The following is an 18,519-nucleotide window of genomic DNA, read 5'->3' as shown; positions in this document are numbered from 1 at the left end:
TGGGCTTTAGCATACAAACAAGCGTTATTAATGGCATGTCACACGAGATACAAGCTTTTCAGAAGAAAATTGGTGCTTCTTTTTCCGTTTTCGTGTGTATTGTTTGACGATTTTATCCACCATCATTACAAGAGATATATCATTATTAAAATCATCAAACAATATGATAGGCATCTACTCACATAAGCCATCCGTCCTCAATAATCTATTCTTCTTAAGGGAATTCGACGTCGGTGTGGTCGCGAGTGGAATTCCCCTTGCATTGGCGTTTTGACTGCTCTGTGGAGTCACTCGACTCTCACCGGCTAGCAAAGATCGATGGGGAAGTGGCGAGACGGGTCGCGCGAGGGTCTCCGTGCCTCGGCCCCGGAATTTTGGCCATTTGGGCAAAGCGACTCGAGAAATCCTTTAACCCAACGAAGCACGCAGGCCTTAGAAACGTCGGGGTTTCGCACCGCATCGTATTCGGAAGAGCAGGGCCTAGTTATTGAATGAGAAAGAGACAGATGTTTTAAGGGCCGACCCGGTTTTGACGGGCCCCCGGGCGGAAGATGTCCCGGCGATCGTGGGGGGGGATCGCATGGGAAAAGTTTGTGTGACTTTGGGAGAAATTACTTGTCTCAAGCAGACTTAGTCCCGGCAATTGGTGGGTAGTCGGCCGGGAATATTCATATAATTCTCAGTTGTCGCGATTCGAATCATTTCCCCAACCTTAACTTTCCTGGCTTATTGGATATCTGAAAATTCATTGATAGTTATTGCAAGTTTGTTCAACCTTCTTTCCGTCTGCATCTCATCCTCTGACACCTCCATACTTACGCGAACAATTTTTAAGTAGGCATTAAATGATACAATGAAGGTGTCATGCCTTCATATGTTTCTCTATGACCCATTCTTGTTTTTTTCTTAAATAAAACTAGCATGCTAGCTCACTCTTGCCCATTCTCATGACGTGCTCCCACTTCTTTCCCAAATTAGGGGTGTTGCGGAATCTATGTAGAGAGATAGCTTTTGTCTCACACTGGTCGGTGCAATCATAAACACCGCACATTTTGTTGCTCATGAACTTTTCCTTCTAAGTTTTTCATCATAATGCCATTGATATTCGGCTAAACGGTATGGTGCTGGCCGGCTAACGTTTCATACGAACAAGCGTACTAATGCATCCGATCCTCCATATTCGGCCATGACGCCTAATTTAGTGCTGTCACCTGGATTCCCTTCCAGATGCAATTGTCAATAAGAACAATGACGCTTTCAATAAGAACATAAAACTCGGGTATTCGCAGGTTATCGTTCCACACAAACAAACGTACTAAAGTGGGCGATCCTCCCTATTCGGCCATGACACCTAACTTAGTGCTGCCACCTGGATTTCCTTCCATTTGCCAATACTGTTTCCTTATTTTGGTGTTAGTACTCTCAATTGTAGGAGAGTCTTCTTTTTTCTAGTGTTCTCTGTGACTATGCTATTATGCTGACTATTTATTTCTTGCTTCATCATCACTGGTAACTAAGCATCCTAAAGAATAATAAATCAGTCTGTTTGTAAGAATAGAGATGTCCTTAAAATGACAAAGGGTATTGTAACCTTCATCAGTGGTGGACTTTTATATTAAATTGTATAAATTATCATTTGTAGTCTATAATTTTTCATTAATTAAGTGCATTTACTCCTGAAACAATTTGATATGCTTGAAAGCGCAGTCTAAATGTTTTGTGCAAATAAGTTGTGAAGGATTCAGTTTTTTCTGGGCAAACTAATGTTGCTGTGTGGAAGTATACATCATAAAAACTTAATTAAGTCACTGGATGTAAAAATACCTCAAGAAAACACCAATTATCAATTTTACATGTAGAGAAAAAAATCTTCATATCTACCCATTGAAGTTATGCAACTTTTGTCCTATTAGAAATTAATCTAAAGATTTCTCTTTTTTGTTGACTCAAAATGGCCTTCATTTGTATCTCATCTGAGTAAGTTTTTTTTGTCAAAATATTTGATGTCTCTAAACCAAATTATAAACCAAAATAAACTGAAATTATTTTCTGCTGTTGCCCCTTTTTATTTTCCATGAATGAATGCTTTTACCTATGGGCTCTGGATTCTCATGCAAAGTGTTCCCATAATATTAGTTTCTGTTAAAATATAAGATGATATCTGGAGAATTACATTTCCAGGAACTGTTGCCCAGAGAATAATGACGTCGATTATTCAGGGATTTTGCAAAGAAAATAAGAAGCATTAGGATTATAGTTAAGTGGTAAATTTAATAACAAGTATAAACATAGTCAATTTCTGACATTAATTACCTTGCCGGATAGTGTGAAGAATATATCCATTTGAAACTAACTTCTATTTTATTCCTGTGACTAATTCTGAAAAGCATTTCTGTTTCTGTATCTCAATCGCTAATGATGATGATTGGGGATTATGTTGCAGCCCAATACCTTAACTGCTTCCCTAGGTGAAAAGGTGGAAGCTCAGAGTAGGGGAGATATTGTGGCTGACCTGGACGCGACGCTGATTGGAGCAAAGAGGGAACTATCTCCGGAGGAGAATGCCCAGGTATGTACAGAATCCTTGTTATGGAATGTAATTATTTGTTGAAGGAGATAGAAAGTAAAAATCTAAAAATTTGTCATTGTAAATCATAGGACATTCTGCCTTCTACGCAGATTAAAAGGTAACCCATTCGATTCAAAGTAATTAATAACTCAAACAAGTTATCTAGTTATAGGCAGTTTTTTTCCTTCTTATGTTTTGCTTTTGTGTAGTAGTTTTCTTGCCTTATACATGATTATATAAAATCCTGGGACCAATAAACTTGACCTTAATAGCCCTCCAGTGGGGACGTGGGGCACCTTGGTGGTCCAAAGTGTTTCATGCGTGTGCTGTTATTCATATGATGGCACAAAATACCTGTGATTTTCAGAAGCTATCCAATATTTAGGTGTGAAAAGTATCACAAAGCTGCTTGCTAGCAACCGGCACATGCTTAGCGTTCAAGCTCTAGCATTACAAGTAAACAAGCTTAACTTTTTTTCCTCCGGTGAATTAGAAAGAGCTGTACTCCTGCAATGTAGGTATGTGGATTCCCAGCGGTGCTGTTTATTGAAAGTACACCAACTCTTCTTCAGTATTCCTGTTCTCTTTGCTACTCGGATGCATGAGTATTTACAGGCAGTGTAACCCATTCAATTGAAAGTTACAAAGAACTGAAACAAGTATTCTCATCTCAAAAGCAGCTGTTTATTCCTTTTTATGTTGTACGTTAGTGTTGTAGTTTACTTGCCTTATATGTTAGTATGTTACATCCTGGTATCATATCTCATGAAGGTGTTTATTTTACGATATGACATCCTAGGACTGATAAATGATAGCTCATTTAGAAAACCACGTCTCAGACTTCAATCAAACTTTTTAGTGTTGTAGTCATTCTGAAGCTGTCCACAAAACACCCCCATATGGGCTTATATAACCAATGGTTTTAAAATGAAGTGCAGTTAAACATTCACAGGTCTATTTTATTTCCATAGAGGTAGGAGTGGTATCCTTGTGTTAATGGTGTTTGGCTACTACATGCAGGTCCTAGGTTCGACATTCGCATGCAGCGCTCATTTCTCTTAATTTGTTTCCACTTATCATTGTGCAAAATTTTAAAAATGCCTGCTGTTCATCTTTTTCTCCATTAATTTCACTGAAAAAATTAGTTTCATGTGTGGAAATATTTTTCTGAAATGAAGCAACATCAGATTTTATCCCATTTTTCACACGGATGCCTAGTTTCAATAACGTTATTTTTGTTGTTTCCTCGCCAAAGAAACCTTCTTTTGTTTATGGCATCGCATGAATAAAATGACATCAATTGTAGAGTTAACAAATCAAGATAATATTACAAGAAAGGCATAACGTATATCAAAGACCGCTCCCATGGTAAATGAAGTAGGAAAACATTTATTTTTTTAACCCTTAAATAGTGACTTGGAATTCTTGTTACACTACCAGTGGCGTGCAGTCTGGGAGACCGCAATAGATAAAATTTTCATTGAATAATTGTTCCTCAATACGAGTCTCTTGAAAGTTTTCTTTACTCCCTTGTACGAAGCGTTTTCGCGTCAACTGAAGGAAGTGGTTCCCTCCCTAACCATTTTTGGACCCAACTCATAGGGTGCCGATCCCTTTCCTCGGCCTCTGTCCCAGACCCAAGAAGGATTAAAAGCCCCTAACTAGCACGAGTTCGTGGTCAACTGGCTAAAATGTAAATGCAAAATATATGAAAATATTTGTTGTTCGCACCGATTTTTTTACATTCAAAATGAATTTTGTGTTTTTTTCTGAGCGTGCAGAAATTTCAAACGAAGTTCTAACATTGATTTAGATGGATTTAATTTATTTACTAGTTGTTCTATTACTCCATTGAGATTAATGTTAGAATTTTGTTTGAAATTTCCATGTGGTCAGCAAAAAAAGATGAATTCATTTCTAGCATTGAATTTCAAAAGTAAGCAACAAATATTTTTTTGGAAAACACACTGCAAATAACAGTAGTTGACCGCGTGGGGAGGATAAGAAAGGGTCGACCTGAGCGGCCGAAGATGGGACTGGGCTCGTGCTAATGCGGATCGTGAGGGGCGACCGCGTCTGTGAGTCTATTGTGTCCGCGACGGTCACTTTTTTCGACCTGTGCCACAAAGGCGCGGCATTCGTTGGTTAGGGTAAGAATGAGCCGTCTACTGAGGCTCCAAGGACAAGCCATCGTAAGCAGTAGTGGAAGTACGACCTCACTGCGGGGCGTAGGCCGAGTCTTCGGACTAGCCCTAGCCGATCGACTCCCAGTCCGTCGTGTGAAGGAAGGAATCTAATTGCGGGCTCCCTATATATTTGGGAGAGCAAGGAGATCCAGGCTTTTTGCTTGGGATTCGCACGTTGTGGCATGTTGTGCCCTCTCAACTCAACGCCGGTCCGGGGCCGCCTCGTCGCCAGACACCGCCAAACCACGTAAGCTTGGGAGCCCTTTCTTTCCCACTTCCCAGATTTTTCCCTTCACCCCTTCTCCTTTCTTCCGTGTGCCGTGGTCGACTCTTTGGCAGGGTTTGTGGTTTGCCTGAAGGTTTTTTGTAACAATAAATTGTATTTTTTTTTAATTGTTTTACTGCCTGCTTACTGCCACCCACCTTCACTAATATCAATGGTAGCAGAGCGCGGTTTTGAGGTGGCAGTGTAGGATATCGTGGTAATCATGGCATTCAAGGTACCAGAGGGAACGAGCTGGATTAATGATCTGTCTAAAACGGAAGCGATTAGTGCTTGTGAACGGTTTGGGATTAGTAATGACGGCGTACTAGATGATCTGAGGAAACGTTTGCGCGAGTATGTGCGGAGTTTGTCCACAACTACTGAAACGGTGCCCGAAAATACAAATGTGAGTAGAGCTGACATGGGTCCTTCCAAATCAAGTGAAGCTATCGGGTTTGACTTCGTAAGGCTAGAGCAAATTCTAACTGCGACGAAACGCTGGGAACTGCGGTTCAAGGGGGAAGGCGAGGAAAATGTGAGAAGTTTCTTGGAAGTACTAGATAAGTTTGTGGAGCTTTTTGAAGTCAGCGAGCTGATGTTAATGAAATTATTGCCCGAAGTACTGGGAGGCAAGGCCCGGACTTGGTTCTGGGATAACAAATTTTTTAACTATAGGGAATTCACGCGAGAAGTTAAAGCGCGGTTTGGTCCTCCCAATTACGATGCACGATTAAGAAGGGACTTATATAACAGGTCGCAAGGACCGGAGGAAACGTTAGGCGACTACCTTGCTTTAATTATCAAAATGAATAATAGACTAGAAAGTCCCGTGCGTCCAGAGGAGCTATTGGAAATAGTTTGTGGGAATTTAAATCCATATTATTCTTGGCACTTATCCCCTAGGCCGGACTCCTTAGAGGAGTTAGAAAAATGGGGTCGAGAACTGGACGCCAAAAAGATAGTCGCGGAGTCATACCGTGAACCGCCCCAAGGTGATGAAATGGTTGATAGGGAATTTGGTAACCCGAGTTTGGGGAGGAGGAGGTCTGATAGCTTAGCTGCATATTCGGCTAATCCTCGGGTGACGCCCCCTTGTCAGAACCGCGGTGGTTCATTCTGGGGCAATAAGAGACAACGAGAGCAAGAGCGTTTCGACCGTTCAGGGCCTTCATTGAGAAATAAAGAGTCAGGGAAATGCGTAAGCCATGGGAGGAATAAGCTCCGTCCTCGCAGTGGTAGACGTGTCACCTTTTTTGGTCGAATAACCGGAGTTGATACTGGAATGTCGCCTAAGGTAAACGCAAGGGTTAATGTGACAAAAACTATTGCGCTTCTTGATTCGGGTGCTATTTATTCTTGTGTTGACGAATCCTTTTTAGAGAAGGTACTTTTTCTGCCTAGTAAAATACGGGAAAGGGAAATTTTATGCCGTGGAGTGGGATCGTCGCCGATCAATATTTCCAAAACGGTTTTGCTGCGAATAAAAATTGATGGGTTAACCTGGGACCAGGAGTTACTGATTCTTCCGGGTTGTCCGGTTTCAATTATTTTAGGGGAGGACTTCATGGAGCACGCAGGTATGACCTTGAAATTTGTTAGCAAGACTTATTCTTTAAAGGCACGTCCCGGAGTGATAGGTTATGTACTCCCTACCGAAAATGAAGAAGCAGATGTGGATTCCGCGATATCTTCTAAGTTAAGTAATGATAAAAAAAAGAGATTACAGAAATTATTGGAGAATATGGTGACGTAATCACAAAAAAATTGGGGTGTACTGACCGTTTGGAATATGACCTTCCGTTGTCTGATTGGACGCCAGTGCGTTCGCCCCCCTTCCAATGCAATCCGATCAAAATGTCAGAGATGAAAATGGTAGTTTAGGATTTATTGAAAAAGGGGGTGATAAAGGAATCTAATTCGGCGTACGCCAGTCCGGCATTTTTAGTATCTAAAAAGGATAACTCTTCACGGATGGTAGTAGACTATCGTGCGCTCAACGAGAAGGTGGTTTTTGATGCTTTTCCGCTGCCCACCACCGAAAATGCGTTTCTTCATTTTGGTAAAGCAAAGTATTTCTCGGTGCTAGACTTGAACGCGGCTTACCACCAGATTCCCCTTACTTCAAGGAGTAGGCGAGCCACCGCTTTTATTACGCCATTTGGGCTGTATGAATACAATCGTCTGCCCTTCGGTATTTGCACCGGGGGACAAATACTGTCGCGACTGATTGATAAGATCTTTAGTGACATAAAATACGAATACGTATTTAACTACTTGGATGATATTGTGATTTATAGCAGTAATTTTAGTGACCATTGTAAACACTTAAGGGAGGTATTACAGCGGTTGAGGCACGCCAAGATAACGGTTAATCCTGAAAAAATATTTAAGTATACCGGGACTAGCCACGGTGATAACTTTACGGGAGTCACCCGCAATGCACAATTGTGCGAAAAATCCACAGAGAAAAAATCATTCGCCTTGACCGGGATTCGAACCCGGATCCCTCGATTTCCGGCCGAGTGCTTTAGCCAGTTAAGCTACCGAGGCGTCATTCTTCCCTGTGGAAATTTGTGGACTATACCGGACATGGTGGTATGGACTGCCGAGCATATTATGCGACGAGCAGTCCAAATCGTGCGCATGGCGCCACAGCCGGAGAGTAAAGCCCGAACTTTGAACACAAGGGGTGTTCTCTCTTGACGAATTTAAGTATACCGGGACTAGCCACGGTGATAACTTTACGGGAGTCACCCGCAATGCACAATTGTGCGAAAAATCCACAGAGAAAAAATTGTGGAAAAATGTGGACTATTTTTTCTCTGTGGATTTTCCGCACAATTGTGCATTGCGGGTGACTCCCGTAAAACAGAATGCCTTTGATGAATTGCGGAAGAGAATAGCCTCACCCCCAGTGCTCCGTATCCCCGATTTTAGCGAGACGTTTGTCGTGCACACCGATGCCTCCGCCAACGCAGTAGCGGCCGTGTTATCTCAACGAATTGAGGGGCATTTGGCGCTGGTTGCGTATGCCAGCAGGACACTCAGTGAAGCCGAAAGAAAATATGCCGCGTAAGAGGCTGAATGCCTAGCGGTGGTATTTGGAGTCGAAAAATTCGACCAATATCTGCGTAATCGGGAGTTTGAACTATATACCGACAACGAGGCTCTGTCTTGGATGCGTCGGCATCCAAAGCAATTAGGAAAGGTCGGACGCTGGATGCTACGCTTGGCGGGTTAGAAGTTTAAGACTATGCATGTTAAGGGTAATGAAAATGTCGTTGCGGATTGTTTATCGCGTATGTTTGAAGAAGAAACTCAGGAAAAAAGTCCTGCCCTTTGTGTCCTTCAGACAGCCCCCTTGAGTTTTATCTCGATATTGGAGCACCAGCAACAAGATCCCGAATGCCAGAAAATTAAAGATAGGATTAACAGGGGGGAAAAGGTTAGAGATATGAAGGTTCGTGGAGGGATATTAGTTTTCAGAAACAAACGGGCGCGACGAAATAGAGTATGGATTCCTTCGGTTATAAGAGCCATGACGATGGCGTACTTTCATGACTCTGTTATTGGAGGACATATGGGGTATCATAAAACAAGGAATAAAATAACTCGTGAATTTTATTGGCATAATATGAACAGAGATATACTGAATTACGTTCGGTCTTGTCCCGATTGTCAGAAGGCGAAGCCGGCGCAAAATACTCGGGTAGGATACCATTCGGCAGAAGCGCCAGCTAAAATCTACGACCAAATTTTTATTGATTACATGGGACCACTAACGCGCACTCGAAGCGGGCACACGGCAATTTTGGGAGTCATAGACGGTTTTTCTAAGTTCACCATGTTAATACCCACAAGACAAATGACGGCTGCGAACACCATTAAGGTTTTGTTTAATAGGGTGTTTTCTATTCTGGGGTTCCCCAAAACAATAGTGTCAGATAACGCCGCCATATTTACAGGAGGCGCGATGAAAGACGCGTGTTTCAGGTGGGGTATCAAGCATGTAACGACATCGCCTCATTACCCGCAACCCTCTCATATCGAAAGGTTCTTTCGAAATTTGAAGGCCGCCCTCACTATTTTTCATAGAGATTCACACGATCGTTGGGATGAGAATCTTGGTGCACTTGCAAAAGCGTTTAACTCCGCTGTTCATGAAAGCACGAAAATGACGCCAGCGAGCTTGTTTTTGGGTCGGGAACTGAACCATCCGCTCGCATTGCAGTGGGGTATGGATGACGATGTTATTCAAGAGAGTGGCGAGCCAGAAAACCGTTGGGAGGCTGCCGTAAAAAATTTAAGAGAGGCTAATAGAGCTGTTGCCGCCCGGTATAACCAGGGACGTCAGCCTCAACCATTCGTAGTTGGGCAATTGGTGTCCGGTAAAATGTACCGCCAAAGCTCTGCAGTAAATAAGAGGAGCGCTAAACTGTTGGCAAAATGGGAGGGTCCTTTAAAGATCCTTAGGTTTACCAGCCCAGTTACAGTGGAATTGTGTGATATAAATACGGGAGCAATGAAACGGCGGTGTCATGTATCGCAGATTAAACCATTCTTTGCACGTCAGTGAGACCCTCCCTTCCCGTCCCCGGCACTCCGACCCATTTTCCTCCTTACCTTTTCCTCTTCTCTTAGGTTTGGCGGTTAGTGCGGTGAGGCGTACCCGGAGAGTGATCGAGGTGAGAGCAGGATTCTGGGTTTGGTCAGTCTGGGTATTTGCCCTATTGTTTCGGGTTTTTTGCCTTTATTTGTTTTTCGTTCCTCTAGTCTTCTGACTGTGGTTTTTATTATGTTGTTTTTTGTGTACCTTGGTAAGCGCAAGATTTGATTATCGTGACTATGGCCCGGCTTCAACGTTTATTTGGTTGCCTGTCACGACTTGGCTTCATTTTTTGTTTCATGCTGAAACTCAGTGTTTCCTATTGCTGTTTATTAGTTGGCACCGTTATAATAAAAATCTTGTGAGTGACCTGTGAGGAAGAAATCACCAGGACTCTTTAAAAATTATAGCGATTGTAGCCTATAATAAGGCTTTTACACTAAACATAGTGATTGCTTCTTTCGAGTTTACATCTGTGTGTGTGTTTTTTTTTTCTTTATCTGTTTGTGAAAATGGACTCTAACTAATTAAGATACTTTTCATGTATTGGTCTACCTTATCTCCTATCGGCTATTGAGATAGATAGCTTGCCTTGTACAAATGCAACGGTCTTGGTTTTGTTTCATGTTTGGCATTTTCATACAGATTACTGTTGTGTAAAGGTGATTTTTTTAAATTATGAATTTGCTTGTCTAATTTCTGTGTTGATTGAACATCTGCCTGTTTTGGTAAAACTACGGTCACACAACCTCTATACCCCCTCCTGTCCCCTCCCTATCCCCAAGCACAAAACAGACCTGGCAGAGGATTTTTTGTCGGGGGCGCAGCGGGGGAGGATGAGCCGTCTACTGAGGCTCCAAGGACTAGCCATCGTAAGCAGTAGTGGAAGTACAACCTCACTGCGGGGCGTAGGCCGAGTCTTCGGACTAGCCCTAGCCGGTCGACTCCCAGTCCGTCGTGTGAAGGAAGGAATCTATTTGCGGGCTCCCTATATATTTGGGAGAGCAAGGAGATCTAGGCTTTTTGCTTTGGATTCGCCCGTTGTGGCATGTTGTGCCCTCTCAACTCAACGCCGCTCCGGGACCGCCTCGTCGCCAGACACCGCCAAACCACGTAAGCTTGGGAGCCCTTTCTTTCCCACTTCCCAGATTTTTCCCTTCACCCCTTCTCCTTTCTTCCGTGTGCCGTGGTCGACTCTTTGGCAGGGTTTGTGGTTTGCCTGAAGTTTTTTGTAACAATAAATTGCATTTTTTTTAAATTGTTTTACTGCCTGCTTACTGCCACCCACCTTCACTAATAGTTCAAGAACATTCAGGAGGCACTGGTGTGGCATTCGTTGTTTAGAGAAGAAAATCCTCGCTGCACAGGTGAGGCATTCCGCGCGAAAGGGTTAAATGCTTAACTGTTGTAAAACTTACATTCAAATTTTTACATTCCCAATACAAACCAATTTGTTAGTTAAAATTGTTATTTGAAACAGGCTCAAAAACTGATGCCAAAAACACTTGAGTTATAATTGTTATTATTATTTCGTGTCAATATTTCGCCAGATTTAAAAAAAAAGCCTTACATGTTAATGTTGGAAGGCTAAGTAGTAAGTAGCCATGAAGTAGTAGTAGTAGTAGCTATGCCATCTCAGACACCGAGTCGCTATCTGCGGAGAAGAAGCATCTCATTGAGGTGCTGGTAAGGAATGGCTACAGCAGTAGCATGTTGAATAGGAGATTTGTGGAGCAGGAGAACAAAGACGCAGCCCCAAAAAGGACCTCTGAGGAAGAGAGCCGGCCTGAGCCGGAAGCATACGCCACAATTCCATTTGTGGCGGGCACATCAGAAAAGATTGCCAGAATGCTCAGGAAACAAAACGTAATTACAGGTTTCAATTGCGTGGAAAAGATATCTGACATGCTACCCGGAGCGAAGGACAAACTCCCAGTGGACCTTTATGAGGGTATATATCGGGTGCCTTCTTCATGTGGCAAATATTATATTGGCGAGACCTGCAGATCATTGAAAGTCCGATTGCAGGAACATCGGAGGGCTACGAAAAACAAGCAGCACCAACTCTCAGCCATATCTGAGCATGCTTGGAGTGCACCTGGGCATAACATCCTCTTTGAAGACGCCAGGATAATAGCTAAAGAGAATAAATACTTCCCTCGCTTGATCAGAGAGGCTATTGAGATAGCGAAAACGCCCGCAAATTTCAACCGAGATCAAGGCTACAGCTTGCATACTGCATGGAAGAGGATTCTCCGACCACCAACAATGAGAGATGGACAACCGGCCAATGAGAGAGCAGCAGCGGATCAGCAGCCGCCGCCGCCTATATAAGGCGAAAAATTTTATGCCTATAAAAGGCGAAAAATATTTCCAAAATTTTACCTTCGACCTGAAGACGCCGAGTGTAATTTCGGCGAAACTGTTGTCTTCAAAATACAACAAACGCGGTGAAGAAACCCGAATAGAATGGAAAGTTCAGTAGCCATGAAGTTTATCCCACTTACTCCTTTTCTCAATGCCTTCTGCAGGCGATCAAAATTACAATTTTTCACAAAAGCACACACAGGCTTTTTGCATTGGATAAATTAGAAAGAGGTTTTCCGTGTTTTTGTACGGCAGAGAAAGTCTACATATTGTCCGCTACTCTAACCTTTCAACTTCTTCTTATGGTAGATGGAGAATTTGCTCAATAATTTATCATACCTGACTCGGGAGTCTTACATTTGACATTCTCCTTCCCATATGGAGTCTAATGTAGCTAAACCATTGATTTAATATGTACTTTTAAATTGTTTAATATCCCTCTTATCTTTCTCAGACTGCTGAAGCACAAAAGAGTTGACAAAGGAAATATTTAATATTCTGAAAAATACTGCCATTGGCAACCTCCCGTATGTGTATCTACAGTACATTTTGTCTAAAGTATCTGCACCACCTTAAGCTGCGTTGTAAAATTCAATTACTACTGATTTTCCCTGACTCTATGTCATGACTCACCCTGCAGTGCATAAATGAAACTAAGCAAACAGCCTTATATATTTTGGGACATTGGATATTACAGTCTTGTTCGCCGAGAATCCGCAAAATGAAGAGCCCATTGTGCATCCTTTGGATGATGCAAAATCACAAGATCTTTTTATTTTTTTGATCGTACCAATGTATTCAATTGTAAAATCTGCTCTTCAAAAATCTGAGACTAATAATTAAGAGGCCTTACCTAGTTATTTAATGTGATCCTTCGAACCAGGTTTCAGAGCAATGGTGTTATGGAAGGGTATACGGGTTTTGGCTCATTTGATGACCACATATAGCGATTTCTCTCGTAAAAATTGTTCATGCCTATGGAGATCTTTTCTACATCACTTCTGTCATGAAGAGTTGAGGATTTTCCAAGGATGTGGCAGTATCACTTCCACCAAAGGATCTGGAGATGAATGACCGCCTAGAAACATAAATGTTTAAAAATTAGGCAAAGTTAAAAGATAATATAAAAAAAGCAGTTGCAATCCCAGGTCGTATCAGATATAAATATGGAATGACAGTACTTCTACCATGAAAGATCCCCACAATTTGCTAATAGTGGCTTTACATGAGGTTATGTCACACCAAAAATGTGAGGCTTTCAGGTGCAAGAAAATTATCATCATGAGAGAGTGGGGACAAATTTTCGATCACAAATAACAAGAGCTTAATTCATCCTTTCAATTCTCAATATTTTCACCATTTACTCTATTCTCATGACTTCCTTTTTGATTACAACTAATTTTATTTAATGAATCACTGCCCCCTTTCAGCAAAAAATATCCTGAACACATTACTGTTGTTACACTTTGGTTACAACTAAAACAATTTCTGAACTGCAATGGCAGCAAATCCACAAAAGTAAAAAAAGAACATTGAAGAATGCCATGTCCCCTGTAAAAATGTGAACATTAGCATAGGAGGATCACCGTTAGTCCACATAGATTATTGTACGCTATACAACGTCAATTATTGCATGAAATGAGCATGGATGCAAGCATAACTAATGCCAGGGTGCCATAAACCTTATCCCACCAGATAACAAAAGCTACCATTATAATTTCACTGTCATTAAGTCCTAAAACTATAGTAGGGTACACATTAACACTTTCACCATGATCATAAAAACGCTAATTCACTGCACAACTGTATCTTAATAGAAATGAAATAATACAAGTTTTCCCTATCATTATAAGTAACTATTCGTGGTGGTGCGATATATTTCCTCTACTTTTCTGTACTCACACAAAATTCTTCACTAAATATCTAAAGCCATCCATTAATTGGAAAGCGAGCTACGAAATCAGTGAGGTTTTAAAATAGTAATTAAGTACAATAGCACAATTAGAAAAAACTGATGGAACCATGCCTCCACGGCAATGTGGCATGATATTATTTCGGTATTATGTGAAAAACATGAACCATTGAATTCCCACGAAGATAAAAATAAAAAGTTCTCTAAATAAATGAGGAAGGCTAATATACTCTGGCTAAAATTCACTTCAGCCAGTTAAACAACCATAATCAATAAAAACACCGCGTGGGAGAGTGTGAGATGGAATTTAACTTATTCAAACGCATGAAGCAAAGGCAATGTAACTAAGCTTGAAAAAATAACCACGAGAAATTTAGTGAATAAATATCGCATGCTTTGCCATATCCTCCTCTTGAAAACAAGAGAAAGGGCATGCATGGAAGAGTCAACAAGGCTGCCATTGCAGATACTGTAGTATTTCCGCCATCTATTTGCACCGCTTATTTATTCTTAGCGAATAACCCATATTTTCAATTAAAAAACGAGGTCACTGAGATCTAAAACCATGGAACAATTACCAAATTAACGATATCAGTAGCCATAAAACTAACATAGGTAACCCACCGCATTTTAAGTACTTACCACTGCTGTAAAAAAGCTTTTATATTCAGCTCAGCCTTCCTTCCTGGTTTTCCTGTATCTTGTAGAATTATTAGACACACAAAAAACCGCTATGCATGGACCATCTTCAAATTTAATAGCTTTTAGCAACATAAGACATCTTCCAAGTGACGACTTTCACTGGTTCACTGTTGAAATGAATGAAACAGCAATGTTAATCTGTGTATATAGTAAGCACTCGTTCTTTCGTGCACACCCGCAAGCCATCAGCAAAGAGCCCTCCCACAACGGGACCCTCCCCTTTCCCCCCTTTCTTCCCCTCCTCTTCCCCAACCCACGGTACAGTACCACGTCCCTCCAAAGGAATCCTCCCACTCCCCTTTCGTCCCCCCATGTCTCATCGTCACGTGATTCGTGGTGTTACGGTATTGCTTATTTGAAATACTAATTTTATATATTTAAATTATGGTTCAAAATTAATCTATGCTTAAACATATAAATTTTTTTGCAAAGTAAATACTTAAAAGTTTTATTTTATTTGCGCTTGAGTTAACTTTAACATGGATTACTCGACCCCAAACTGTAATACCCATAATAACTACCATTTGAGCGCAGTTTAGGTTCAAGTAGGGCGACTGTTATTGCAGTGAATAATTTTCAATCATCCTGCAGGCTTCAAAACATAAATTTCACAGAAAAAGTATTATAAAAAACATAATTTTAAAAATTTCAATTTTGAAGAAGCACTTGAAACATTACTTCCAGCAACACTGTAAAGATATTTTACAAACAAAACGAGATTTGTGTATGGCAATGTTTAGAGTCCAGCGAAAGAAAATATACTTTTATTGGTTCCGGGGCTCTATTACTATTTCCTCAAAGAGTCTAGTCAGTTAAGATGGTGAAAAGTGCCCCCTGATGTTTCAAAATATAAAAAAATATACACTTACAGTGCATCAAAAATTGTGTTTTCCCAAAGTGTCAGGCCTTTACAATGGATGATAACCCCAAAAAAATTGAGATAGTATTTTTAGTTTTCTATCACCAGTTTTTATTTTTGTAAAATCATTTCCTTGATTTTAAAATGTAAATACAATTACATTCTACCATCCTGTTTTTTCATAAGTTTTTGACGAAAAACTTAACTTTTGCATAAGTTTGATATTTTCAAAATTAAATTAAAAAATTTAGGAAACAATAGGCATGCCGAAAAAGTATACGTTGTTACCAATATATTCCAAATTTTATTTCAGATTTTAAAATTTGGTAGAACATGGTCAAAAACATGAATAACTGCTATGCACTATTTGCATCTATGTATTCGAGGATGATATTTGATTTGATTGTTGAGAGCAACTATTGTTGATCAGTTTCTTATATTAATGATTAAGAATAAAAATTAACATTAGCAATGCCTATCACATTTAGAATAATCTTAACTATTGTTCATAACCGTACTGTTAAGCTTTAATATCCTAAGTACTGCGTGAATATGACAGAAGCGGTGATAATTGGTGTATCATCATTTCGAATATGCATAAAGGGAAATCATTGAGCAGGTTTGTGTTAAAAAATTTGTTTAAAGTGCGAGAATCTGAGCCTGCAATTTTTCAAAATATCTGGGAGCACTTTTTACAATCCTAACCTGCTAGACCCTTTGTATGGCAAGATATCATTGATTTTGGTCCACCTCCAAACATAGATCATGGGCTCCATGCAGTCAACTTTAACACGTTATCTCTTATACTCTATCTAGGTGACATAGGAGTATTTCTTCCATGTAATGCGTAGTGTCACAAACCCTCCTGTCTTTTCTTGCCGTCCTTGAAGAAATGCATTCCTAATCATAGACAAGTCTCCATTGGATTTGGATTTTTCTTGATTTGGCAAATGGCTTGTAATTTGATTGTCTTCTATAAGCACTAGTCCAAATTTCTTTCAGCCCGCCTCTAGGTTGGTTTCCAATTTCTTCTAAAACAGCTCGTAACAGTATTGAGGATTGATTCTATGGAAGAACCGACCATTTTAACAGAAGTTAATATTTCCAATGGTGAATAATGCCCTTCCGCTTCATTTGAGTGCCAAAAGTACACCACATCCAGTGCTTGAGTGAGGCGGGATGAATTAGGGGGAAGAAAACGAAGTGTGCATTACAGAATTGAATTACATTGATTATGAGGTGTGAAGAAAGATTGCCTCCAATTACCACCTTCTTCCCATCTTTTTGCTTAGAGTTAGATGCAGGTGATATGTGGCCCAGTCCTTAAACATTTAAAATGGTACAAAATTTGTGTGGAGAACTTGAGTGCAAACACTTCATACACTGAAGAACAATAAAAGAGGTAGTAAATTTCTTCAGCCCATGGCACAGTAAATATATCCCTACTCTGTGCCCATGGGCTCAAGTGGCCTAAGTTTTTGGTTAATGTGTACAAGTTGTACTAAACAACATACTGCACAGTTAATGGGTTAGTTAGGGCACAAAAAGGCCTCAATTTCCTTCGGCAACAGACGTCATATGATATATATGCAATCATATCCAGTTTTATGCTATTCCTGATGTCTTTACAGATGAAAGTTTGCTGAGTGATATGAAAAACAAACTTATGTGTGAGTTAATTAACCAGTTCTTCTGTCGATGGTGACTTTCCAAACCTCCTAGACTCAATCTATTGTCAACCTGCTGCCTATACCTACCAGCAAAGCACTGAACTACATCGATTTGCTGAAGTTGAGAGCTCGCAGAAAACCAAACATCATTTTTCAGTTTTTGGGGTCAAGTTAGCCCACGTGGCTCAAGTAGCTTGTGTGTAAATGACTGAACTTGTTATATTCTTTCAACACAGGTTTTTAAGTAGCCCAATCGATTCAAACTTGCCAACATTGTCCTATACCTTCTCCTTAAGTTCTTATGCTTTGAATCTTTTTTCATATATCTTCTTATTCTGCTTATTCTCAACGAATACTTCTTGGAACAGCTCATCACCATTGCCCAAGTGCATGGGCCAGCATGGTGAGAATTTACTCATGTTCTGCAATTACACAGCAGTGTACCACAAGAGACCCTTTCAAATGGCCACAAAAGTAAAGAACCTTTTGCCTCTGAGCTTCATGTATACTCCTCCGAGACATGAGTTCAAGTATAAAATGAAACTTCTTTGTGCGGTTTAAGTTACTTCAGTCTAAATGAGTTTTTCAAGGTGCATTCATATCACAAGACAAGTTGATTGTTTCTTTTTATTGTTGTATACATGTATTGTATTTGGCTAATGTTTTACGAAGTAAAATAGTGGAACCTGTAAATGATATCTGAGAATGGAATTGAATTAAATAATGAGTAATATTAATATAATTGATAATGGCGCTGAAACTTGGTGGAAATCTTTCATTGTGGGAGTTGAAGAAATAAAAACTTGGCTATTTCTTTATAGTGATTTATTGTGATGACACATGGTTTCATTACAGAGAAACATCAAAGTGAAGAGTAAACCTAAATATGATGTGAAAAATTCACATGAACTTGCAAGCCTGCTCTTACATTAAGTGTCACAACATAGTTGTGTATTAGTTTCATTAGATGTAGTGAATCTACAGAGTATCCCAAGAAAAGAAGTAGCGCATTTAGTGGAAATCACCCTCATCCAGTCAGATACACCCTATCCAGTGATAAGTGTACTTTGTGAACTCCTGAAATGGTGCAGAAATCATAAGTTTTTTTCTTCATTGGCAAGCATTGCAAACAATTAGATTAGCTATGGGGTCACCTTTGTCCCCCATCTTAGCCGAAATTTATATTGATATTTTGAAAACCTTCAGTTCTCTATTATACGTCATTACTAAGAAAAGCATAAAATGGTATCGATATGTAGACAGTGTGTTTTGTGAGTGATAAGGAATGTCATGACAGCTAATGCCATCTCTGAGAGTGTTCAATTCACAGGATAAACACATTCAATTTAGCATGGAGGTTGAGAAAGAAGGCATGCTATGGAA

The 18,519-nt window shown here is 40.3% G+C and overlaps 1 protein-coding gene across 1 annotated transcript in view; it reads left to right on the top strand.

The window, feature by feature from the left end:
- The window catches only part of LOC124172111 (zinc finger protein 37-like), a 33,034-nt gene that overhangs the window by 10,004 nt on the left and 4,511 nt on the right, over positions 1–18,519 (top strand). Inside the window, exon 6 of the mRNA XM_046551517.1 lies at positions 2,444–2,569. Within this exon, the coding sequence (XP_046407473.1) occupies positions 2,444–2,569 (126 nt within the window). The remainder of the gene's footprint in view (positions 1–2,443; positions 2,570–18,519) is intronic.

Source organism: Ischnura elegans (assembly GCF_921293095.1).
Source record: "Ischnura elegans chromosome 13 unlocalized genomic scaffold, ioIscEleg1.1 SUPER_13_unloc_1, whole genome shotgun sequence".
Taxonomy (NCBI): domain Eukaryota; kingdom Metazoa; phylum Arthropoda; class Insecta; order Odonata; family Coenagrionidae; genus Ischnura; species Ischnura elegans.
This window is presented reverse-complemented; position numbering and strand designations above follow the sequence as displayed.